At 40.0% G+C, this 26340-nt stretch overlaps 1 protein-coding gene across 2 annotated transcripts in view; it reads right to left on the bottom strand.

Annotated features, from left to right (window-relative positions):
• The window catches only part of LOC115165692 (lysine-specific demethylase 5B-B), a 32044-nt gene extending 7003 nt beyond the window's left edge, over window positions 1–25041 (bottom strand). Inside the window, exons 1-20 of one of the 2 annotated variants that reach the window (XM_029718980.1) lie at window positions 24709–25041; window positions 22502–22579; window positions 21973–22095; window positions 21696–21866; window positions 21340–21396; window positions 20838–21038; window positions 20521–20617; window positions 19862–19983; window positions 19414–19572; window positions 19103–19222; window positions 18621–18779; window positions 18243–18424; window positions 17875–18037; window positions 17664–17783; window positions 17329–17523; window positions 12332–12513; window positions 2611–2735; window positions 2271–2421; window positions 1946–2060; window positions 1441–1796 (exon numbers count right to left, since the gene is read on the bottom strand). In XM_029718980.1, the coding sequence (XP_029574840.1) occupies window positions 1441–1796; window positions 1946–2060; window positions 2271–2421; window positions 2611–2735; window positions 12332–12513; window positions 17329–17523; window positions 17664–17783; window positions 17875–18037; window positions 18243–18424; window positions 18621–18779; window positions 19103–19222; window positions 19414–19572; window positions 19862–19983; window positions 20521–20617; window positions 20838–21038; window positions 21340–21396; window positions 21696–21866; window positions 21973–22095; window positions 22502–22579; window positions 24709–24861 (3029 nt within the window). In that variant the 5' untranslated portion in view covers window positions 24862–25041. The remainder of the gene's footprint in view (window positions 1–1440; window positions 1797–1945; window positions 2061–2270; window positions 2422–2610; window positions 2736–12331; window positions 12514–17328; window positions 17524–17663; window positions 17784–17874; window positions 18038–18242; window positions 18425–18620; window positions 18780–19102; window positions 19223–19413; window positions 19573–19861; window positions 19984–20520; window positions 20618–20837; window positions 21039–21339; window positions 21397–21695; window positions 21867–21972; window positions 22096–22501; window positions 22580–24708) is intronic. The other variant, XM_029718981.1, reaches the window with a different exon arrangement.
• Between the last annotated feature and the right edge of the window lie 1299 nt (window positions 25042–26340).

Below are 26340 nucleotides of genomic sequence, written 5' to 3'. Positions count from 1 at the left end.
CAAGGTAAGGAAACCAATGTCTTTTTGTAATTTGGGTGAACTATCCCTTTAAAACTGGACTGAAAAAGACTCAAAGGTAAACCGTGGATATGTGGAGCGCACAGAATAGATGCACATTCCTTGGAGAGCCATGCCATTAAAAAAGCTGTTTGAAAACGCTGGTGACAGTGGTTATTAAAATGCACTGGATACCAATGGGATGAAGCAGAACTAGATATGCATGCTCACTTTTTGTAGATCTTGTTGAATATTCTAGCAGCAGCATTTTGCACTAGCTGGAATTAAAATGAAGCAAAATCAGGGACACTGACATAGTTCTGCTAATGTACAAATCAGTAATCTAGTCACCAATGCTAATGTTTGTACATTAGTTAAAGCAAAACCTCACTAGCTTTAATACAAGTGATATAACCACATGGCTCATTTTGTAGAGAAAGTTCAGTAATATTCAAGACCCAGAGTTGAATCTCTGTGTGAATAATTTTTGTAAATTCCCAGTCTAAATGATCCAGAATAACAAAAACCAGAAGATGACCTTAAACCATTTATATTTGTTTACCTTATAAGGTGCTACACATAGGATTTCTGTAGAATTTTTGCATTGTAATTTCAGAAGATGTCTATAGTATATCTGCCACTATTAGTGGAATCATAGTGTTTCACAGTATTACCTATCCGCCAGTGTTGTGATAGGCTGTGATATTCACCTATTGATTTCTCCGGCCGGAGTGGCATCTGTTGTCAAACTGGGAAAGCTGTTCTGACTTTTTGGCTGTGCTATCTAGTGGAAATCGCTCTTTTCCTGGTTGCTAAAATTCTACACTGTTCGCTCAGTTTAAGTATATGTGAGAAAACAAGCACTGAATGGTGTAGGGAATTATTGTGATCACTGTGACATTTATTTTCAATAACAAAAAATATCGTTTTTTAAGCTGGTGGTCCAGCTTTAAACATCTGTAAAACTATATTTTTTGTTATTGAAAATAAATGTCACAGTGATCACAATAATTCCCTACACCATTCAGTGCTTGTTTTCTCACATATACTTAAACTGAGCTAACAGTGTAGAATTTTAGCAACCAGGAAAAGAGCGATTTCCACTAGATAGCACAGCCAAAAAGTCAGAACAGCTTTCCCAGTTTGACAACAGATGCCACTCCGGCCGGAGAAATCAATAGGCGAATATCACAGCCTATCACAACACTGGTAGATAAGTAATACTGTGAAACACTACCATTACACTATTAGCGCGAGATATATTATGGAGATTTTCTGAAATTACAATGCAAACATTTTAAAATAAATCCTGTGTAGTACCTTTAACTACATTTAGGTCTCTTCTTTCAAATCAGATACACAACCCACCAAAAAAAAAAAACTGGAATCCCTGGTTTACAGATTACAGATGTAAAAGAGAAACCCTCAGTGTACGGCCCTCACCTGGCCTTGAGGAGGCTGCTGGTCTTGTCCTCCCAGTGTTCAGACACAGTTAGCAGCTCCTGCAGGCGAGCCATGGCCTTCTCCACAGAGGGGTGAGGGGTCAGACCCACGCCCTGGTCTATCAGCCTCCGCATGGTCTCCAGGGTCAGGGTGGAGTGCTGGGTGCTGGCCTGCTGCACCCCCTCTAGCCAGCGGGCTTGTGCCAGCCTCTCCCGTAGTAACGGAAGTTCAGGCAGCTCCACGTCAAAGTCAAAGCTAACGTCTAGAAGACTCTGGATATCTGCTGTACCGGTGGTCTCGTCTGCCAGGAGCTTCTCACTGTGTGTCTGGAAGTCTTCGATGCAATTCAAGAGCTCCTAAGAAAAATAGAACATAATTCAGATTCAGTTATGATCAAAAAACGATTGAGATTTGTTTTCTTCCAATATCCTCTGATCAATTGCTTTAAACAGAGGCCTCTGTTTTCTAATGGCTTCAATATCATGATGGCATTGAGACACAATACCTTTAATTTGGGGGCTTGGGGAAGGCTGCAGGGGAGGTTGTACAGTTGCCTGACAAATGACCTCAGCTCCTCCACAGTCAGCTGGCTCTGTGTCTTTCCTCCACCACAGCGATACCTGGGAGAGGCAATTATGACAAACCTTGAATCATACTGATTCATATTCCAATATGCACATGTTTATACATCATTGGTGAGCAAATTAGAATAACACTGTTTATTGAGGAATACAATAAAGACACAAGCATAGTGGATCATGTTTGCGGCGAGGGAGGAAAATTAACCAGTGGTACTCCTCTTTCACTGGACTGTGGACTGTGTAAGTTACCTGGTCTGCCTTTTGCCGTTGAGTAGCTGCTGGGCAACTGAGGAGCATTTCTCTGCATCCTGTGTGACTAAACGGAGCTGACGCAGGAGGTCGTTGTCAGGGAACATCTTCAACTCCGATTTATTGATGAGCGAGCGGAAGACTGACAAGCCTGAGGAGAGACGGTCACAATAATTCATTACACAGGCACAGTGCTTTACAACGAGAAGGGTGTGAGGCCTAATTCACAACTAATTGCAGTCTCTGGGCCAGTTTCCAGGACCCATATTAAGCCTAATACGTCACTAAAAAGCACTGCTAATGGAGACAAGTACATAGACAAGGTGAATTCATCTCTCACTTTTTTTCTTGTCCAGTTTAGCCTCCAGAGTCTCTGTCACGTGGGAGGCCCACTCGTCATAGAACTCAGCTCGCTGCTTCACCGCGTTCATCATGGGGTACAGATCATCCAGTGTAAATCTATAACTGCAAGCAGAGAAAGGAAAATAAATATGTGGAGATTGAAACCATATCATTGTGGACAAGAGAACACTGCATATTTGAGGCATCCGACAAAACCAGAACCACATAAATGTCCTGCATAGAGTGGACGTGATTGCTTATTCTACATGTTTACATAATATATCATGTATGCATTCCTATAATGTTCCCCCTGCTGAATGTGCCTCCTGGACTTCAGTGTGCAGTTGGTGTGAACAACAGAACAGGACACAGATGTCGGATCTTAATATGAGCCATTTCTCACAGGATGAAAATAATCCTGCAACAAGAGGATTTGAAAGGATATGTAATATTTAGAATCACCGCCAGGGGGCAGCTGGAAGCAGTGTTTGTAGGCTATACAATAACTTATACTGCAGGTCCACTGTGCATCAGTTCAATAAGCTTAATAAGCTATATGCAGGCTACTGTGCGTCTCGTGTGAATTCTTATATGGAATATAATAAAAGGACAATATTTTTTTTGGGGGGGTTGATGTATTTTTTTTAATCATTTGTTTTATATGTTCAAGGCAAGAATTAGACAAAATAGCTTAATGTTTATTTTAGCACCTGTGTGGTCCAGTGGGTACAGCTGCTGACAACAGCACACATGTCAGAGGAGGCATGAGTTTGAATCTGGCCCACTACTGACCTTTGAATTTTTTGAGAAACTAGTACTTCTCTAGTTACTCTCTGTGGGCTGTACCCGTACTCATACTCAAGTAATTTCTGAAGGAAGTAACTTACTTTTTACTCCTTTACATTTGACCAAATCACTAAAGTTACATACATTTATATTATTATATTGTCGGTGTCGGGTGAGCAACCTAACCAAAACATATTTTTTAATTAACCCCCCCCCCCCCCCCCCCCACACACACACACACACACACGAATCAATACTATTGGTTCCCCTTTACGTCTGTGGCGGTCATGAAATTTTGTCAGATGGTTATTGTCATGCAAAACAATGGTAATTGACCATTAATTAACACACACATTTAGCATCTCCAGGCCTCCATGCATACAAGCTGCATTCAAGCCGCTGATGCCAGCCTTTGGAACATCTACATTTTTAAAAGTCTAATAAATCCAGGGAATATAGCCCACACCATCACAATAAATCCATGTAATACAGCCCACACCGTCACAATAAATCCATGTAATACAGCCCACACCATCACAATAAATCCATGTAATACAGGCTACACCATCACAATAAATCCATTATATATTTTAGGAAGGTCTAAAGAAACATTTTGTATTTCAGAAGAACAGAATATGAGATGGCCTACTGTATGTTTTCTGGCTATGCACCATGCCATAGACTTGTTCATTTAGCTGACAAGATATGCTTATTAGTCCCCATGCCCTTATTTTAAATGATTTTATAGTAAGAAAAATTATTCAGCCAAAGGTAATGTCAGCCTATTAATTATGGAAGAAAACACTATCACTAAACGATTCAAAATTAAATTCACTATAATTGCAGGCCAACTCCGTAAGCCACCGTGCACAATCAATGAACCAACAGCATCACCTAGGCTTATACGTTCTCTCCCAGACTCATGGAGTGGCATTTGAGTATAGGCTAGACCAATTATGTACCAAAGACATTAAATAATTATTTTTTTAAAATGTTGTTTCTTCCGTCTGTAATATGGGGTAGGCTATGTATTGTATAATTCAATGACTTAAGTACTTTTTCAAGGGCTAATATTTATTTTCAAGGACCATCAATTTGTAATAGTTCCTATTATACAATTGTTTCTAGTCGCCACCAGATGGCAGTATATCGCCATCACTACCTTACAAGTTCTATTCAATAATACTGAACATGTTTCGCTACTTATTTACTACATACACAGACCTGCCAACTCTGTCCAACAAGACGTGCGAGGCAAATTGGAGATTCAACTCTGGTGTTTCAGCTTATGTAAAGGTGCCTATTGTATTTCTTTGCAGCGCATACATCATTTCAGATTTTCGAAATCTCAAATTTTGTGAAAAGGCATTTTAGAAGCATTGCCTCTATAGCTAATACCGGACACTCATACATTCTTCATCGCGCAGTCTTCTAAACTCCCAACTCCATTTAATGCCAAGATTTTGTATTTATTTTTTATTATACTTTTGTAATGCCTTTTGTGAAGTGGATCATAATACAGTTACAATCTATCAGGTTGCGTGATCCTCGTAATGTTACATGGAAAATACAACTAATGGGACGGAAAATTAAATGTATATCACACTCGCACAAATGCGACCAGTTATTTTTCGTATTTGCATTTAAACTGCTGGCACTTTAGAGACCACTGAATGTCCATCTTATGTTCGCTAACGTTAGCTTGAAACAATTGGTGTTTACCTTTCCACAACACACGGAGTCGAAAAGGGATTTGTCCAGGTGTTTACGTACAGCTGACAGTCGGCAAACAGCATCACAACAAACACGAGGGGCAGACACCGGGTAGCTACGGCGAATAATGGTGTATAATTCTCCATGTCCGTTGACACAAACTCCGTACATGTCTGTGTGTTGCAACTCGAGAATCGGGATGGTAGATTTACTCAGTGGATTTATTTTTTATTAAAATATCAGGCCCTATTTATTTCTACGTACTTTTAACTCGGAACTCGTACCTGCGTACATGGTACGCAAAATGCGTGCATGTTGGCAGGTCTGCAAACATGATTGGTAAGTTACTACAGCATCATCAGTACTACACACATTTTCTATTCACATTACTACACAATTCCCACTGAATGACTGTATTGTATTTTTATTGGGCATTTGGTAATCTACTACTTAATTAACAGCTAAGAAAAAGCGCCTTGCTTCCGACTGGCAGCTTTAATGTCTCCGGTTGGGAGAAGCGCGAGTAGGCTGCGTGAGGAAAACTGAACGTGAACGGCCACCAGAATGGCAGGATCACCGCTGCCGCTTGATCAAGTGGAATATCGCAGGCGCCCATTGAATGAGACAAAAAGCTCTGGGGAGAAAAAGTCAATGTAGAACTGGCGCCAGCGCAGGATGCAGCGTTGTCTCTTTTCAGGGCTGATTTACCCATGCTCGCAATGTCAAAGTTTGGCACATTTTTTTACAGTGATGTAGTGGTAAAAAATGTTTGGGGTAAACTATATGTAACCGATGTGAAATGGCTAGTTAGTTAGCGGTGGTGCGCGCTAATAGCGTTTCAATCAGTGACGTCACTCGCTCTGAGACTTGAAGTAGGGTTTCCCCTTGCGTTGCAAGGGCCGCGGCTTTTGTGGCGCGATGGGTAACGATGCTTCGTGGGTGTCAGTTGTTGATGTGTGCAAGGGTCCCTGGTTCGAGCCTGGGCGAAGAGACTGTTACATATACTGAACAAAAATATAAAAAGCAACATGTAAAATGTTGGTCCCATGTTTCATGAGCTCAAATAAAAGATCCCAGAAAATGTTCCATAGGCACAAAAGGCAGGCTTGAATCTACATTTTAGCTATCGATGTGACGTTTGGCGGCGACTAATCAGTCAGTTCTGTACCTGCCTGGCTGAGTGGTAGTGTGGGTGGAGGTCGCTCGCCTGGAAACCACAGCGCGAAACGTGAGGAAATTAAACTCAGCAGTCTGCCTGGAAATTACATATTTAATCATTTTCTGTCCTCTCATTTTAATATAAGTACTTGTCAAGTACTAACGAGAAAACTTGTTTCTATATGTAAATAATATCTATAGGTATATTATACTTAGTACATTGAGTAATTTAGTCAAAAGTACAACAATTTAAATACGCCAGGGTTTTTCATTGTGTTGAGTGTTACGTTTGAGTGTCTTTACACAATGGCAGAAATCAAATTGTATATTTGTCACATACACATGGTTTGCAGATGTTAATGCCAGTGTAGCGAAATGCTTGCGCTTCTGGTTCCAACCGTGCAGTAATATCTATCAAGTAACCTAACAATTCCAAAGGACAAATCTTTTTTTACAGCTTTTTTGCTACATATACATATACATTTATGGTAATTTTATATAAAGTAGTCACATAATACATTACCAAACATAAGCTCTTTAATCCCAACCCTCAGCCACTCTCAGCCCCTCCCACCCATCACCATAGACCACACTCATTTGCTTTCCATGTCCCATATTTTTCAATTGATATTTTACAAAATCTTTGAACCCTTATAAAGCGTATATTACATTTTAGTCATTTAGCAGACGCTCTTATCCAGAGCGACTTACAGTAATGAATGCATACATTTCAATTCATTTCATTATTTTTTTTTCTCGTACTGGCCCCCCGTGGGAATCGAACCCACAACCCTGGCGTTGCAAACACCATGCTCTACCACCTGAGCCACAGGGAGGCTATATTATCCATAGATTGCGAGCTAAAGATGAAAACCTTTCCTATGAGTATTATATTAGACTGGCTTTCCAAATTGCCCAATACTGCTATTTGTAAGGTTAATTTTAATTGCATGTTGTGATTTTTTTAACCATTCCTGAACCTGTGACCAGAAACAAGCTACATAGATACCAGAATAAGTTATTGCCCCTATTGATTGATTGATTGATTGTCTCTTCACAGCAAAATCTACAGAGCTGAGATTGTTGTATGACATATACATACATATACATATATATATATATATATAGCATTCTGTTGGTGGCAAGAATTGTATATCATTTAAAATTGAAAAACTCAGTGTTGAATCAAGTGTAGTTTTTTGTACCAGTTCATAAACCATATGCCATGGAATTGGTACATCGAAAAGCTCCTCCCATTTATTTTGCAAACTATATGGAGCAGCTGTCAACATTTTTGTCCTCAGATGAAATGGTATTTTTCTATTTATGCCAGTTCTTTTCAGCCAATTTGTATCTTCAATGTGGCAGGCAAACAAGTTCCCTACCTTATCCCTTTTCCACTTGTCTCCTCCATTTTTGTGGTAGTGCTGCAATCAGTTGGTTGTAAAATTGGATTGAGCAAATATTCCCATATTTGATAACTGCATGTGACATCTCCATGTCTATTCATAATATTATTAAACAAATACATTTTTTAAACATTTTCTCCATAAAGCTCATATGATTAAAAAAAAAAAAAAAAAAAAGAGTCACATGGAGTAGGCAGTGCCATTAGTAAGCAAGTAAACTGTGATAGGACCAGAAAGTTCATCAGTGTGAAGTATTTACCTCTCCATGGTTGCAGAATCTTATTTATTTTTGCTAACTTTCTATTGAAATTGATTGTGGTAACTTCATTTATATTTTTTGTGGTGTGAATACCAAGTATGTCTACTTCACCATCCACCCATTTTATTTGTAAACTACAAGGTAGGGAAAAACATGTTTAACAATCCAATACGTAATATGGTACACTTGTCATAATTAAGTTTTAATCCAGAAAGGCTAGCAAAGTAATCAAGATCTTCAATGAGACTGTGCAGGGATCCAGATTACGGACTTAAGAAAAAACTAGAATCATTGGCATACATTGACACTGTTGTTTCTAACCCCTTGATGTTTGGTTGGATCTAATTTTAATAGCTAGCATTTCAATGGCCATAATAAATAGATATGGAGACAATGGACAGCCTTGTTTTATTCCTCTTAAAAAGCTCAATACCTTCTGAGAATTAACCATTATTTACATCTGGGGTTGCGCTACATAACTTTAACCCATTGTATAAGAGATTCACCAAAATTAAAGTAATCCAGAGAGAGAGAGATATATACACACACACACACACACACACACACACACACACACACACACACACACACACACACACACACACACACACACACACACACACACACACACACACACACACACACACACACACACACACACACACACACACACACACACACACACACACACACACACACACACACACACACACACACACACACGGATTACATATATATGAAACATTGAAGATACCAGGCCTGGTCTTCATAGCAGATTTTGAAAAGGTGTTTGATAAAGTACAACTACAATGATATATATATATACCATTCTAGTTGTACTTTATCAAACACCTTTTCAAAATCTGCTATGAAGACCAGGCCTGGTATCTTCAATGTTTCATAATGTTCAATTGTTTCAAGTAATTGTGGTATATTATCTCCAGCACTTGTTAGTGGGCCGTGACGGTGGCACTTATCCTCAAAGCGGGCAAAGGTCTTTAGTTTGTCTGGAAGCATGACGTCGGTGTCCGTGACGTGGCTGGTTTTCTTTTTGTAGTCTGATTTCCTGTAGACCCTGCCACATACGTCTTGTGTCTGAGCTGTTGAATTGCAACATCTTTGTCCCTGCACCGGCATTTCGCTTGTTTGATTGCCTTGCGGAGGGATTAACTACACTGTTTATATTCAGCCATTTTCCCAGACCTCTTAACATGGTTAAATGCGGTGGTTTGCGCGGTGCCGCCATCATCCACGGTTTCTGGTTAGGGTACATTTTAATAGTCACAGTGGGTATAACATCGCCAATGCACTTCCTTATAAATTCACTCACCGAGACAGCATATAGGTCCATGTTATTCTCTGAGGCTGACCGGAACACATCCCAGTCCGCGTGATCAAAACAATCTTGAAGCGTGGATTCCGATTGGTCAGAACAGCGTTGAATGGTTCTCGTCACTAGTACATCCTGTTTTAGTTTCTGCCTATAAGACGGTAGGAGCAAGATGGCGTCGTGGTCCTGATTTGCCGAAGGGAGGGCTTTGTATGCATCGCGGAAGTTAGAGTAGCAGTGGTCGAGTGTATTACCCCCGCGCATGGTGCAATCAATATGCTGATAGAATTTAGGTAGCCTTGTTCTCAAATTTGCTTTGTTAAAATTAATGTGGCGTCATATTAAAGAAGAGGTTGTGCCCTTTAAAACAAAGTTAAATTGTCATTTGTTTTTTGCTATGTCTGTTTCAAATGTGAGAAAATTAGCTTCTATCTTAAATGATCAGTAATCTACAGCAGAATTATATTGGGGTCTAAAGAGTTAAAGGACAAAATATTTAAGTGCCTTTGAACGGGGTATGGTAGTAGATGCCAGGCACTCCGTTTTGTGTCAAGAACTGTAACGCTGCTGGGTTTTTCCATGCTCAACAGTTTCCCGTGTGTATCAAGAATGGTCCACCACCCAAAGGACATCAAGCCAACTTGACACCACTGTGAGAAGCATTAGAGTCAAAATGGGCCACTTTTGACACTTTGTAGATATTAGGAAGGTGTTCTTAATGTTTTGTACACTGTATATTTCTGGAGTAAGATAAGTATTTCTAAGATATAATTCTGCTCTTGAAATTGTGTTTTGAGGACAAGTGCAAATCAAATAACTAGGTAGCTAACTAGTTAGCTAGTTTTGGCTAACCCAGAATCTGAAAAAATTGGTCTATTTTTAGCTCCACATATGTTTTCTTGTTGGCTAACTAGCCACCTTGTCATTAGCATAAAGAGTGAACAGATGAATCAGATGTGTGTGGCAATAGTTTACTAGCTTTCACATTCGGTTGCAACTAGATAAACTGGTTAAGCTAGCTGCTGTGTCAACCATGTAGCTAGCTAATATTACCTATATCAACAGGGTCAGTCCACCGCAGCATCCTCCCACGCATTGCTCTCTCCCACTCTGTGTGTGTGTGTGTGTGTGTGTGTGTCTAAATGTCATTGTTTTTATGACAAGGTTTATAAGGTCTATGACAAGGTCTATAAGCACCTCAGCGTATCATCTCTGTAAGTTTTTTGTGCCATTTACTAGAAAAATGTATTTCTATTTACAGCTTGTAGCAGCCCAACTGATGGGGTGGAGAATGGGCAAGCCAAGAAAATAAAATCCCCTTCAATGTGGAAAGGAGAGGTTCTGAAAAGGAGGGTGGAGGGTAATTCCGGTTGTCTGGAAGGGACACAGCTTGTCCAAAATTGACTTTTTGTAGCAGGTTAAAAGGAGTAGATTAGGGTTTGGAAAAGGGTTAGCTAAAATGCCAAAAAATTTAATAAAAACGTATCAATTTAATTCCATGGTGAAATATGTCTGATTTGCATACTAGTAATATGATTGATAATGACATTGCAATATTGTTGTTTGACTTACCTGTTCATTGAGTGAAAAATTAAACATCCCACTTGGTGTAAATCTTTAGTATGCATTCACCATCACATATACTTGACATGATAGTACATTTTCATTAATGCAATTGAAAATGTAAAAGTATTCCAATGTCTCGAGTACCATATACCTTTAAGAAATTGTACACATTGATAGATATTAAGTCAACATTGAATGACCGTAATTTAAACTTTATAGCCTACGGACTTTGTTTGATGTCAGTCTTCACTGACATACCTGTGCTGGGGGACTTCTGCAAGATGGTGCTGGCAGGCTTTCATAAATGAATGTCAAATCAATTGCACCAAGTTGTTGTCCTTTTTTTTTGCAGTCACAATTTACCATAAGCTGTAAAAATCTTTTACCAAACTCAATTTGTAACTAGTAGTTCTCTGACCGGATACTTTTTTACTCTTACTTGAGTAGTTTAAGGCGGCTAAATTTACTTGAGTAAATTACAAATCTAAGTAACAGTACTTTTACTTAAGTACAGATTTTCAGTACTCTACCCACCTCTGCAAATTATACATAGCCTAACTATAAAACGTGGGCGAGCATTAACACTGGAGGAAAGTATCATTCTACAGTAGGCCTACGTCTGTCAATCAACTGATGGCCCAAATCAGCTCATCAATTTAGCCAGGGAAACAAAAAGTAGATTATCGGTTATCTCACCTTTTCATTATGTGACTTATTGGTAGGCTAAATGTTGCCTACAAATAACAAGGGGCCTATTGCAACCAATTGATGTCGCTAGATTATCGCCAACTGATGGTTTAATGAGACATCTGTGCTAAATTCACCCACACAGCTGATCTCAATTGCAACCATCATTACCTCTCTCTAAGATGCCAGTGTTACCTTAGTCGGATCTGTAAATAATGACGAGATGCTCATGTCGCCGCCCTAACAATGCTAGTCGTCCAAAAGGCTGGAAGGCAGGCAACATGCTTTTGAACAGACTAAGGGTGATCTATTTGACACACATTCTGTACAATATAAATAAAATATTTCCCTGTTTATCATTGCTAATTTGTGGCAATTTCTGATACTTTGTATGAATTGAACTCAATTTCATTCGTAATCTTAATACAATTGTCTAGTGTATGTCATAGCCTAGCGGAGACCAATATCTATCTTGTTATTAAGCTATATAAAATGACAGTTGATGTGTATGGCTGCATTTCAGATAAATGTTTGCAGATTTGAATGTTGCAGTAATAGGACTTAGGCCTATAGCATTTAAGGGAGCGAGAAAGGACATTATTTTAAGACAGCGAGCCCTGATCCCAATGATTTGACTGCCCCCGCATGGAGAGAACGTGAACTGCTCATTTTTTGCCAATCACGAGGTTCATTTGAATTTCCCAATGCAGCAGGAAAATAATCCGCAACAAAAGAGTGATCAAGTAAAGATCTGACATCTGTAGATGGCATAGACGGTATATCGGTGGACAGGACTGAGGACATGACTCACTTCAGTGTGTAGTTGGTGAGGGGGCAGGAGCAGAGGTCCTGGATGTGGTGGAGACAGACCAGCCGGCCAGGGCTGCAGGGGCAGGTGATGGCAGACAGGTAACATGTGGTCCTACACTTGGCACACTGCCGCTCGTCATCCTGCAGGAGATTGTATTCCGCCTGCTCGCAATGCTTCACCCCCTTCGGGAGAAATACAAAAACACAACCATGTTATAAATGGAGATCCCAGAGAGACTGTATTGATGTACGCATTTACAGACAGTTCTCCTTAACTGGAGTCAACAATGTCCCATTAGTGTTTGATATTCATACATCAAAAGTGTTCTACTGTTTAGGTCTGATTCCTCTGCCTACTAACGTCAATATATTGTGATCTGGAAAATACAAATATAAAGCAATGACATATTCCTCTAAGAATGTCTTCTTTTTGAGACTGACTTAGAGAAAAGTCAAATGTATTTTGATATACAGTTGAAGTCGGAAGTTTACATACACCTTAACCAAATACATTTAAACTCAGTTTTACAATTCCTGACATTTAATCCTAGTCAAAATTCCCTGTCTTAGGTCAGTTAGGATCACCACTTTATTTTAAGAATGTGAAATATCAGAATAATAGTAGAGAATGATTTCTTTCAGCTTTTATTTCTTTCATCTCATTCCCAGTGGGTCAGAAGTTAACATACACTCAATTAGTATTTGGTAGCATTGCCTTTAAATTCTTTAACTTGGGTCAAACGTTTCAGGTTGCCTTCCACAATAAGTTGGGTGAATTTTGGCCCATTCCTCCTGACAGAGCTGGTATAACTGAGTCAGGTTTGTAGGCCTCCTTGCTAGCACATGCTTTTTCAGTTGTGCCCACAAATTCTCTATAGGATTGAGGTCAGGGCTTTGTGATGCCCATTCCAATACCTTGACTTTGTTGTCCTTAAGCCAATTTGCCACAACTTTGGAAGTATGCTTGGGGTCATTGTCCATTTGGAAGACCCCTTTGCGACCAAGCTTTAACTTCCTGACTGATGTCTTGATGTTGCTTCAATATATCCACGTAATTTTCCTTCCTCATGGTGCCATCTATTTTGTGAAGTGCACCAGTCCCTCCTGCAGCAAAGCATCCCCACAACATGAAGCTGCCACTCCCGTGCTTCACGGATGGGATGGTGTTCTTCAGCTTGCAAGCCTCCACCTTTTCCTCCAAACATAATGATGTTCATTATGGCCAAAAAGTGTTATTTTTGTTTCATCAGACCAGAGGACATTTCTCCAAAAAGTACGATCTTTGTTCCCATGTGCAGTTGCAAACCGTAGTCTGGCTTTTTTATGGCGGTTTTGGAGCAGTGGCTTCTTCCTTGCTGAGTGGCCTTTCAGGTTATGTCGATATAGGACTCATTTTACTGTGGATATAGATACTTTTGTAACCGTTTCCTCCAGCATCTTCACAAGGTCCTTTGCTGTTGTTCTGGGATTGATTTGCACTTTTCGCACCAAAGTACCTTCATCTCTAGGAGACAGAACACGTCTCCTTCTTGAGCGGTATATGACGGCTGCATGGTCCCATGACGTTTATACTTGCGTACTATTGTTTGTACAGATGAACGTGGTACCTTCAGGCGTTTGGAAATTGCTCCCAAGGATGAACCAGACTTGTGGAGGTCTACAATTGTTTTTGAGGTTTTGGCTGATTTCTTTTGATTTTCCCATGATGTCAAGCAAAGAGGCACTGAGTTTGAAGGTAGGCCTTGAAATACATCCACAAGTACACCGCCAATTGACTCAAATGATGTCAATTAGCCTATCAGAAGCTTCTAAAGCCATGACATCATTTTCTGGAATTTTCCGTTCTGTTTAAAGGTATAGTCAATTTAGTGTTCTGAATTGTGATACAGTGAATTATAAGTGAAATAATCTGTCTAAACAATTGTTGGCAAAATGACTTGTGTCATGGACAAAGTAAATGTCCTAACCGACTTGCCAAAACTATAGTTTGTTAACTTTTTAAAGTATCGGGGGCAGTATTTTCGATTTCGGATGAAAAGCGTGCCCAGAGTAAACTGCCTAATACTCGGGCCCAGAGTCAAATATTTGCATATTATTAGTAGATTTGGATAGAAAACACTGAAATTTCTAAAACTGTTCGAATGATGTCTGTGAGTATAACAGAACTCATATGGCAGGCAAAAACCTGAGAAAAATCCAACCAGGAAGTTGGAAATCTGATGCTTGTAGTCTTATCAAGTCATTGCCTATCTAACACAGTGACTTAGGGTTCATTTTGCACTTCCTAAGGCTTCCACTAGATGTCAACAGTCTTTAGAACCTTGTTTCAGGATTTTGCAGTGAACAGAGAGCGAACAAGAAGGCCGGGAAGTTGGTGACTCAGAAAATGACATGAGTTCCTTGGCGCGCATTCACGTGATGAGGTAGCTGTGTTCCATAACGTTTTTCAAGACATTGGAATCGTCCGGTTAGAATATTGAAGTTTTATGTTAAAAAGGCCCTAAAGACTGATGCTATACAACGTTTGACATGTTTCTATTTTTTTTTTAAACTTTGTCGTGAAATTTTCGGCGCGCTTCCTACATTTGAAGTAGCTTACTGAACACGCAATCAACAAGGAGGTATTTGGACATAAATTATGGTCTTTATCGAACAAAACAACATTTATTGTGGACCTGGGATTCCTGGAAGTGCCTTTTGATGAAGATCAAAGGTAAGTGAATATTTATAAATGCTATTTATGCTTTTAGATGACTCAAATGGCGGGTATCTGTATTGCCTGATGTATTTTTCTGAGCGCCGTACTCAGATTTTTGCAAAGTGTGCTTTCCCCGTGAAGCTTTTTTGAAATCTGTCACAGCGGTTGCATTAAAAAGATGTTTAGCTAGAATTCTTTGAATAACAGTTTAATATTTTATCAACGTTTATGATGAGTATTTTTGTAAATTGTTGTGCTGATTCACCGGCAGTTTGAGGCAAAATATTTTCTGAACATCACGCGCCAATGTAATTATTTTTTTTTTTTATATAAATATGAACTTTATCGAACAAAACATACATGTATTGTGTAACATTGAGTCCTAGGAGTGTCATCTGATGAAGATGGTCAAAGATTAGTGCTTAATTTTAGCTGTATTTCTGTTTTTTGTGACCCCTCTCCTGCTTGGAAAATGGCTGTGTGGTTTTTCTTGTGTTGGCACTGTCCTAACATAATCTAACTTTATGCTTTAGCCGTAAAGCCTTTTTGAAATCGGACAATGTGGTTGGATTAACCTCTACGGGCTAGGGGGCAGTATTGAGAATTTTGGAAAAAATGTGTGCCCATTTTTAACTGCCTCCTACACCAACTCAGAAGCTAGAATATGCATATTATTGTTCAGGTTTGGATAGAAAACACCCTAAAGTTTCTAAAACTGTTTGAATGGTGTCTGTGAGTATAACAGAACTCCTATGGCTGGCAAAAACCTGAGAAGGTTTCATGCAGGAAGTACCCTGTCTGACAAGGTGTTGTTGTTCTTGCTTCTGTTTATTGAAGAGTCAGGATCTTAGCTGTAACGTGACAATTCCTAGGGCTCCAATAGGCTCTCAGAACCCGGGAAAAACCTGAACGATGACGAGGCAGCCTCAGGCTGAAACACAGAATCCCCTTTTCCAAGTGTCCCATCAGAGGACAATAGAATTAGGCGCGTGCGCGATTCGACGCCGTGCAGTATTTTCCTTCGGCTGTTTAGCTAATTGCAGATTCCCGGTCGGAATATTATCGCTTTTCTACGAGATAAATTGCATAAAAATTGATTTTAAACAGCGGTTGACATGCTTCGAAGTACGGTAATGGAATATTTAGAATTTTTTTGTCACGTTCTGCGCCATGCGCATGACCGTGATTTACCATTCTGATAGTGTCTAGAACGCACGAACAAAACGCCGCTGTTTGGATATAACGATGGATTATTTGGGACCAAACCTACATTTGTTATTGAAGTAGAAGTCCTGGGAGTGCATTCTGACGAAGAACAGGAACGGTAAGACCATTTTTCTTAAAGGAAATGTGATTTTGGTGAAGGCTAAACTGGGTGGGTGTCTAAATAGCTAGCCCGTGATGGCTGGGCTATGTACTTAGAATATTGCAAAATGTGCTTCATCCGAAAAGCTATTTTAAAATCGGACATATCGAGTGCATAGAGGAGTAATGTATCTATAATTCTTAAAATAATTGTTATGCTTTTTGTGAACGTTTATCGTGAGTAATTTAGCAAATTGTTAGTAAATTCCCCGGAAGTTTGCGGGGGGTATGCTTTTTCTGAACGTCACATGCTAATGTAAAAAGCTGGTTTTTGATATAAATATGAACTTGATTGAACAGACATGCATGTATTGTATAACATAATGTCCTAGGTGTGTCATCTGATGAAGATCATAAAAGGTTAGTGCTGCATTTAGCTGTGGTTTGGGTTTTTGTGACATTATATGCTAGCTTGAAAAATGGGTGTCTGATTATTTCTGGCTGGGCACTCTCCTGACATAATCTAATGTTTTGCTTTCGTTGTAAAGCCTTTTTGAAATCGGACAGTGTGGTTAGATTAACGAGAGTCTTGTCTTTAAATAGCTGTAAAATAGTCATATGTTTGAGAAATTGAAGTAATAGTATTTCAAACGTTTTAAAAATCGCGCCACAGGATTCAACTGGCTGTTACGTAGGTGGGACGAATTCGTCCCGCCGGTCCCATAGATGTTAAGGACAAGTGTATCTTTAAAATGGTGTAAAATACTTGTGTGTTTGAGAAATTTGAATTATGAGATTCTGTTGTTTTGAATTTACCGCCCTGATTTTTCACTGGCTGTGTCCCGCAGGTGGGACTCTAGCGTCCCACTTAGGCCATAGAAGTTAACAAGAAATTTGTGGAGTGGTTGAAAAACAAGTTTTAATGACTCCAACCTAAGTGTATGAAAACTTCCGACTTCAACAGTATAATTCTGTCTGTTGTGGGGGCGCCTTACCATCTTGCGGACTTTATCTCGTAGGTCCTGCTCCTCTCTGATCATATCCTTCATATCTTTCTGGACAGCCGATGCCAGGACAACGTCCAGACTGTTGGCCTTGGAGGCCATCTGGCAGATCATCTCGTCGTGCGAGAAAACACAGTACCGATGCAGCAGTCTGTAGTGGTCAACGCACTGGCGGCCTAATGCCATCTGAGATTAACCAAAGAGAGACTATTACTAAACAGTCCACTTCACATAAACTACCCCTCCAAAATAATGGCAATGAGGAGCTCAGGTAAAGGAAGAGAAAATTTTCAGGTCTATCCTCTTGAAGCCAATAAGTATCTTACCCAGTCCACAGTGCAGAAGTTTACAGCCTCAGCGAAGTTGAAACCCTGGTTGAAACCACTGTGATAAGCTCTGGGGAAGGTGATGACAAACTCACCAGCACACTGATTTGTTCTGTAAATCTGGGGACACAGAAAATATGTATCTGTTAGTGGATTTATATACTATTCTTTGGAAATACATGGTTGTAAGTCTAGTTACACAGAAACTTACAGGGACCCCGTGAGACATGAGGGTGTTGGGGTTCATAATGGTGACCAGCTGGTGGAGGAGGTCAGGCTGAATCTGAAACAGCTCGGGAGCCAGTTTCTTCATCACAGCCTCAAGCTGTTCTGCAGCAAAGCCAGGTGCTCCATACCATGTCTTCGGCTCCCCCCTTTCAAAAACAAATACAGAGCTTGATTCAGGAACATCATGCAAACAAAGCATTTAAAGTGAAATTCTAAACTTGAAAATGTTGTCTTGACTCCATACATAAAATGTGGAAAGCAAAATAGCAATGATCATAAGCAAAATGGCACTTTATGATTGTATGCAACTACATTATTTTTTATATGTCAACATCCCTAAACAAACAGTACCAGTGCAGGTAGTTGATGGAGTAGCTCCAGTGGTCCTCGATGTGCCAGCAGAAGGAGGAAAAGCACATGCCTACATAGAGCCAAGGTAGAGTCATCCCACAGATGTCTGCTGTGACATGAGTCAACACTGACGGGTCCATCATCGCCATGTTGTTCAGATTCCAGCCACACTTCAGGTACATCTGCAAGACATCATGGGAAAGAAAGCATTTTGAGCATTTAAAAAAAAAAATATATATATATATATTTTTATTCCGATACAATGGTACATTGACAAGCCATGACATTGAACGAAAAGTTTAGCCATTTTATCCTGAGTCTACTGTGTGATATACTATATTGGTTTGGTTAGTCATTCATTTGAATACAGGTGCCTACCTCATCCTTTTCTGAAACCTTAAATCTTCCATTCCTGATGGGGAATCCGCTCCCAAACTCCTTGGAGGCTATATCTGCTCCATACTCCACTGTGACGTCCTCCTCGATGGTGCTCACCAAGCGCCAGAACTCTTTTTCCACCAACTCTGTGGGAACCATCTGAAACAAATGCACAATGAAATGCGGACTAAGACTAGAAATCGGTCCTGGCATTTCTAATACCGGCCCACCCCCCCCACACTGGGAAAAAAAAATATTCTTCGAGGCCCCCCATTATTAGCCAAATAATGATCATTTTGTAAAGAAAAAAAAAACTGAGGTTACAGGCCCATCTGGCATTTGCCCAAAATGCCAGATGTCCAATCCACCCCTGATTAAATATTAAAAATGCTATTTCATATTCCATTTATGACAGTTGTGAATAAATTACAACAGGTCAAAATTCTTAGAACTTCCTTGATGATTAGACATTTTCTACTTACATGAACTGGCATGTTGAAGTAATCAGATTTGAAGGAGTCTGCCATTTCACCAAAAGCCCGCAAAGAGTAGTCCCTGTATGCCTGCTCAAAACCAAATGCCTCCTGAGGTTTGCTGCACTCCTATTCAAAATAAACAAGGGGTAGAAAGCACACCGTAATAACAATTTTCTTTTCACAGACAAACAAAGGTATTCTGTATACATAACAGAGCTGAACACATTCATATCATACACTCACAGAAGCCAGTACAGATTGACTGAAGTGTAAATGTGGTTATTGGTGTGATGAGGTGGACAGACATCACTACTCACTTGAGCCAGGCACTTGGGGCACCTCCAGTCTCCTTTGGGGACGTCGTTTAGAGGGGGTATGAGACAGAAGGTGTGGTAACTGTCATCACAGCCATCACACAGCAGAAGACGATCCTCGTCACTCCCGCTGCCACACACCAGACAAATATACAGGTCCACCTACAGAACGGAGGGAAGAAGGGCTTTGTTCCAGTTGTTCCTGAGAGAAGCATTCTCTTCACTCCAGTTAATACACAACTAATGAAGTATATAATAATAACAGAACCATCTATAAAAGACATGACACATTCTTGAAGTGGAATAACCAAAGGATCTACAATTCAACTTTTGTTAAAACCTCCTATATGCTGCACAACAATGTATAAAACCTGTTCTGGTGCAATAATGTTGATAATCCATTTAGAGTATTCTCTCATCCAAAGAATGGATAAAAAAAATCCACACTTACTACACTCACTGCAGGAGGTGGGACATCAAGACTGGGTTTTTTCTTATATCGAGACTTGTTTTCATCTGCCTCGCTCACCGGCTCGATAGGTTCTTGTTTCACTAGAATGGGAATTTCTTTTTCTGCAAAGAAAAATGACTTATGATGAGCATAATGAGGAACACCAGATGATTTAACTCATGAATTACCCATGGTGCATCTTACGCCCTGGCCTGAATATCACACACTACGTTCCAAAATTCACACTAGAGTACATATTAATATATATGGCTTGATTCTAAATGCTATACAAGTCAAATCAAATCTATTTATATAGCCCTTCTTACATCAGCTGATATCTCAAAGTGCTGTACAGAAACCCAGCCTAAAACCCCAAACAGCAAGCAATGCAGGTGTAGAAGTACGGTGGCTAGGAAAAACTCCCTAGAAAGGCCAAAACCTAGGAAGAAACCTAGAGAGGAACCAGGCTATGAGGGGTGGCCAGTCCTCTTCTGGCTGTGCCGGGTGGAGATTATAACAGAACATGGCCAAGATGTTCAAATGTTCATAAATGACCAGCATGGTCAAATAATAATAATACAAGTATATGGATATTGGCACGGATCACAAATATTGTGTTAACTCTTCTGTGGTTAAAGTAAAGCCTTGTTGGTACTGACCTGGCTCGGGCTTGGCAACAAAGGAGCCCATCCTCCTCCTCAGATTTGGTCTGTTCTCACAGGGTTCCGTTCCTGGTTCGGTCTTCACACAACCGGACTGTGGGTGGAAATAGAGTTCTAGTTAACTATTGTAACTACCACTAATGATGTTACAAAGTTGATATGCAATAGAGAACAGTGATGTGCCAATGCTTTCATGAATAATTAAGATAACACACAAGGCTTTAAGCTAATTACACTCCATTTTGTGACTTAAGGATTTGAAGGAGATAGAGTAAGATAGTTGGTTACAGGGTAGTTTCTGCAATCTGAATTACTGGGTTTATGAGGAGTTCTTCTGACAAGTGTGTGAGGCTCTGTTCGACAAGAGCATCCACCTCAGCTCTCATCCGCTTTGCTCTGCGGGCGCTGTTGCAGCAGGACTCGGCTGGCTGGACAAACTGCTGCCTCTCGGCCAGGTCATGGGGTTTGTACTCCTTGTCACTCGTGTCAAGTGGCAGGGTTGGCTTCTGGACAAACTGCAGGCATAGGCAGGATAGGAACATTAGTGATATCATATACAATGTAATGTTATACAATACATGCAGTTAATCCATTACAAATGTAGAAGAAACATACAAACAAAACAATAGACATGGCACACGTCTATGGCAGCAAGGACACCAGACTATGTCATCGGTGCACAGACAAAGCACAATGAGACCATTTGAAACAAAGAATGGTCTAACATTTCTGTGTAACAAAAACTCCAGACTATGCCATAACCACCATAGACGTGCCATTTTTTTTTATTCTTAGATAACCATGAGGCAGCCATACCGTGTCAAGTTCAGGGGCAGACACTAAACGCATCAGCTTGGAAGCAAGCTCTGGTGCCTAAAGCAAGAGAGAGCTTGCAAAGTTAACAACAAAGACCCAATCTATATTGACTCAGTACGCTTTCTCTGCAGTTTTCAATCCATTTATTCAATATTGAAAATGATCCTCACATTAGACAAACATACAGTACTTCCACAATAACAGAAGTAGAACTATGGTTGAACAGTGCTTAACTTGCCTACAGATGAGCCAGCCAAGCGCTTAACACAGCATTAGCTAGTGCATAAAGCCCTGAGTACAATGTGAACAGACACAGACAGATTAACCATGAGTGTTAGGGCATTTGTCCAACTTACCAGGAGGTTAGCTCCACTCTGGAAGAGGTTGTAGGGGTAGAGGATTCTCTCATAGTGTGACCGTAGGTGAGAACCCACAGCCTTGCCTGGAGCAAAGCCCATCTTAAGTGCAATCGCCGTCCATCGTCTGTCGCGACACACAATATCAAATCCACCCTCATCTGCAACATTCTGAAATAAAATGTGTCGAAGTTAATTATAGTCAGTGGATGCTGTTAAATACTATTTAAGATGGAATAACTGCATAGTAGTTTGAAACAATACTAAAACACCCAACCTTGTTGAGTTGATAAAGGTCCAATATCTTCCTTTCCACATGAGGAATCTTCAGAGAACACCCTTGCAACTCCCAGAACTTTGCGATCTTGTCCAAGAAGTTAAGCTTGACTCTGGTCTGTGCCTAGGAAAGGGGAACATACACTAGGTGATATCTAACAGTCACTGTAGGAATTGAAATGTAGAAAATCACATAGGTGATAATCAGTCTCCTGACTCAGCAATGTGATGCAGCAAACAAATATTTGTGAACTGAAAAGACAAGACTTCTGCTGACCAACTCCTGCACAAGCAACCTTTGACCTTCCTTTCACCAAAGCTTCTGAAAAGGGTGATTAATAATGGTAGGCACAACAGCAACCTTCAGTGCTTCGTCAACTAGACAATTGCATTGACCGAGACCCTGACCAATCAGTTGAATTCCCCTCTATAGGCCTGGGTTTCAAAGGGATGCATACTGCATATCATCAAGGGTATTGTATATAGAAACTAAGACCTTGGTTACACATAATGCAAAGTGACCTCCTTACCTCCAGTTCATTGAGCCTCTGTATCCGAGGAGTGAAGTGCAGTCTGTCAACATTACATGCAAATGGGGGCTGCCAGCCCTGTGAGCATACAACAACATCATTATTAGAATTTGCATTCCATACGACACATATCATAAAATGGCCTATTGTCAGTGTTGGGGAAGCTACTCTGAAAATACAGTTTACCAAGCTTCCAATTACTTCACACTGGAAGAAATTAAGCTACGCTAAATATACTCATAAGAAAAATATAGTTTACTTAACTGAAGTTACTTTGAAAAAGTAGCTCACTACATCCAAACTACTTAGTGATAAATTATCATATCTCAATTTGAAATGTCATAGACTACAAATTGCAAGACAGATCACTCTGGACTCAGATGTTAACAGAACGTGTAATTTATCCAATAAAAAAATATATATATCTTCAAGTGAGAATTGGGCAGATCTGAAGCTGAAAAAGAAAGTGAATTATTGCATACCTCACCCAGATTTTATTTTAGCAAAAAAAAGTAGTGTGTAGTTCCAGTAGTTGGCTACATCGTTACATTGCAAAAAGTTAACTACTAAAAACCGTACCAAGATTTAAATTTAGTTCAACTACCACTAAGCTACTGCAAAACGTAGTTAAATTACTAGCTGAAATACACGTAGTTCACTAAATTATACAAAGTGTACCACATCTACCGAGCAGTATGGGGACATCTTACAATAAACCAGTCATTGCCCCATATGGAACACCTGTCAGTAACAGATGTTTAGCCTACAAGTCTGTGAGTCTGTCTACGGGTCTACTGTTGTCACGGAGTTACATCAAAATCAACAAAAACACTTTACATTGGCAGGACCTAAGTCATTTGGCTTTATGTTGGGTAGATGGAGTCTCTTTGAAAGGAGGTATTGCACACATGTGGGATTATTTTAATTTCACATATAAATAGGGCAAGGTACTTTTCCCCCTTCAATATAATTAGTTATTTAGGGTTACAATAAGCATTGTAGAGCATACAACACGATTGATTTATTATCTTAAAAACACACTAGCCTAACTAACATCACCAACAAAATGGCCAGATGGAACTCAACAGCTCCGGTTTACCACAAAGCCAACATGGAGGACAACACCCAAAAACTGTCGGGCCTACTGAGTGAACATCCTATTTCACCAGGATATCTCCAGACATCTATCCAATTACTTTGCTATTAACACTCATTTTTGACGCCATTCGATATTGATTGATAGTTCTAACCAATAATGTATGCGTTATGAGTTATGTCTATTATTAACTTATGGATTACTTCTTTCTTTGGTTATTAATGGTTTTCATTTCAGTTCCCAAAAAGGTCAACACAGCTAAAAAATATTTTGAGAGAAATAATTTAAAGTTTAGGCTAAACCAAACAAGACTAATGAATACAGGTGATCCTTAGTTATGGGGAAGATAGAAGTTTGTCTGAATGACGTCATCAAAAACAACATTCAACAATAAACATCACCCGTCTTCGTAACACTAACCGTACGACTGTTTGGCTCTGGCATTACCAGTCATAGTAAAAAAATGTCAAAGGTTTTCGTGTTATTAAAAATGTAAATTGTTTTCTCCCCTGGCGACACAACTAGCCAATTTAGCAAGCTAGCTAGACATTCATTCCCACCTGCCAGTCCAGTTAGCTACTGTAAGGTTACTGGACCATGCCAGTCTGTAGCTGGCTAATGTTACGTAAATGTACATTTTATTTATTGAAAGGCTGTTTTAGGTAGTACTAACGATGGCTAGTTTGTCTTTTTTTTACACTAAACTGACAGATTTCGCTGACGGTCATTGTGCCAGATATTGCTAGTTTGATCAGTCGCTAGCGAAAGATAAATCTCACGACTCGTTCAAATCAGTTAACGTTAGTTAGCTTGCCGGTGTTGTTTCGTTTTCAGTTAAGTACAAATATACATTTTTCACCAACGTTTCCTGTTGCTACATAAATACACTCCGCTGGTCAGGTAGCTAGCTAATGTTATTAAAACTAGCTAGATTATGTAGCTAGCTAAATAAACATTTGAATGATACACAAAAGAATCAGCAAAAAACCTTAATCCGCCATTTTGAAAATGTCCCTTTAAACCCCCCAGTGTATGGTAGATGTCAGTCTTCTTGTTGTTAAAATGGTTTTAAAGATTCAGTTGAACCACTCAGCAACTCGACCACACTTACCGGAGGCGGGCGGACCTTACAAATGCCAGTTTTTTCCGCAATTGGACGGATCTTATTTATAAAAGCAAAAGGATCGGCAAATTCCTCCCAGCTTGGTTCGAAGACTGGGCACTCCGGAGGTGGCTTGAACTCGTCCGGCCGAGGCTGGGTCATCTTCGTGGTCCAATCTTAGAGCTCAAACACAGGGAGCCTGATCACAACAATGTCACCTTGCTATGATCTGTCGGTAGGTCTATCCTTCTAATTTTCCAATGTCAGGTTCTCCAGAAGGCAATCGGGATCAACATACGAGGCAGTTCAGTCAAACACATACACAGCGAAACGAATGTTCTAAGGCAGTGACTACGTCCGCCTAAAAAAGTAGATACCATTTACTTTTTCTAAAACCTCTTTTTGTTTGTAAACTCATTTCTATGACCTTAGAAATCAACCCTACTTCATGTTAGACATTTTAAATCAATATAATTACAGGATTGTATTACATGGAAATTGATTGTGATTACTCTAAGATATAGTTCTACAATTATTCCAATATTTCATACACACATGAATATATAAATAAGCAAATACACGTTTGTTTTGACACACCATAGTATTGAATTTAGTATATAATTTACATAGAATTATGTAATGTTGAAAAAGATGGAGGATATACATTATATATACAAAAGTATGTGGACACCTGTTCAAATTAGTGGATTTGGCTATTTTAGCCACACCCGTTGCTGACAGGTGTATAAAATCAAGCACAGAGCCATGCAATCTCCATAGACAAATATTGGCCGTATAATGGCCTTACTGAAGAGCTCAGTCAATCAATCAAATGTATTTATAAATCCCTTTTTACATCAGCCGATGTCACAAAGTGGTCTATAGAAACCCAGCCTAAAACCCCAAACAGCAAGCAATGCAGATGTAGAAGCACGGTGGCTAGGAAAAGCTCCCTAGAAAGGCAGGAACCTAGGAAGAAACCTAGAGAGGAACCAGGCTCTGAGGGGTGGCCAGCCCTCTTCTGGCTGTGCCGGGTGGAGATTATAACAGTACATGGCCAAGATGTTCAAACATTCATAGATGACCAGCAGGGTCAAATAATAATAATCACAGTGGTTGTAGAGGGTGCACCAGGTCAGCACCTCAGGAGTAAATGTAAGTTGGCTTTTCATAGCCGATCATTCAGAGTTAGAGACAGCAGGTGAGGTAGAGAGAGAGGGAGTCGAAAACAGCAGGTCCGGGACAAGGTAGCACGTCCGGTGAACAGGTCAGGGTTCCATAGGCAGAACAGTTGAAACAGGAGGAGCAGCAGCACGATCAGGTGGACTTGGGACAGTGACTTTCAATGTAGCACCGTCATAGTATGCCACCTTTACAACAAGTCAGTTCGTCAAATGTCTGCCTTGCTAGAGCTTCCCCTGTCAACTGTAAGTGCTGTTATTGTGAAGTGGAAACATTAAGGAGCAAAAACGGCTCAGCCGTGAAGTGGTAGGCCACACAAGCTCACAGAATGGGACTGGCGAGTGCTGAAGCGCGCAGCACATAAAAATCATCTGTCCTCAGTTAAAACACTCACTACCGAGTTCCAAACTGCCTCTGGAAGCAACGTCAGCACAATAACTGTTTGTTGGGAGCTTCCTG

This window comes from Salmo trutta, chromosome 28, assembly GCF_901001165.1.
Source record: "Salmo trutta chromosome 28, fSalTru1.1, whole genome shotgun sequence".
Classification (NCBI taxonomy): domain Eukaryota; kingdom Metazoa; phylum Chordata; class Actinopteri; order Salmoniformes; family Salmonidae; genus Salmo; species Salmo trutta.
Note: the sequence above shows the minus strand (reverse complement) of the source record. Positions and strands in the feature narration are given on the sequence as shown.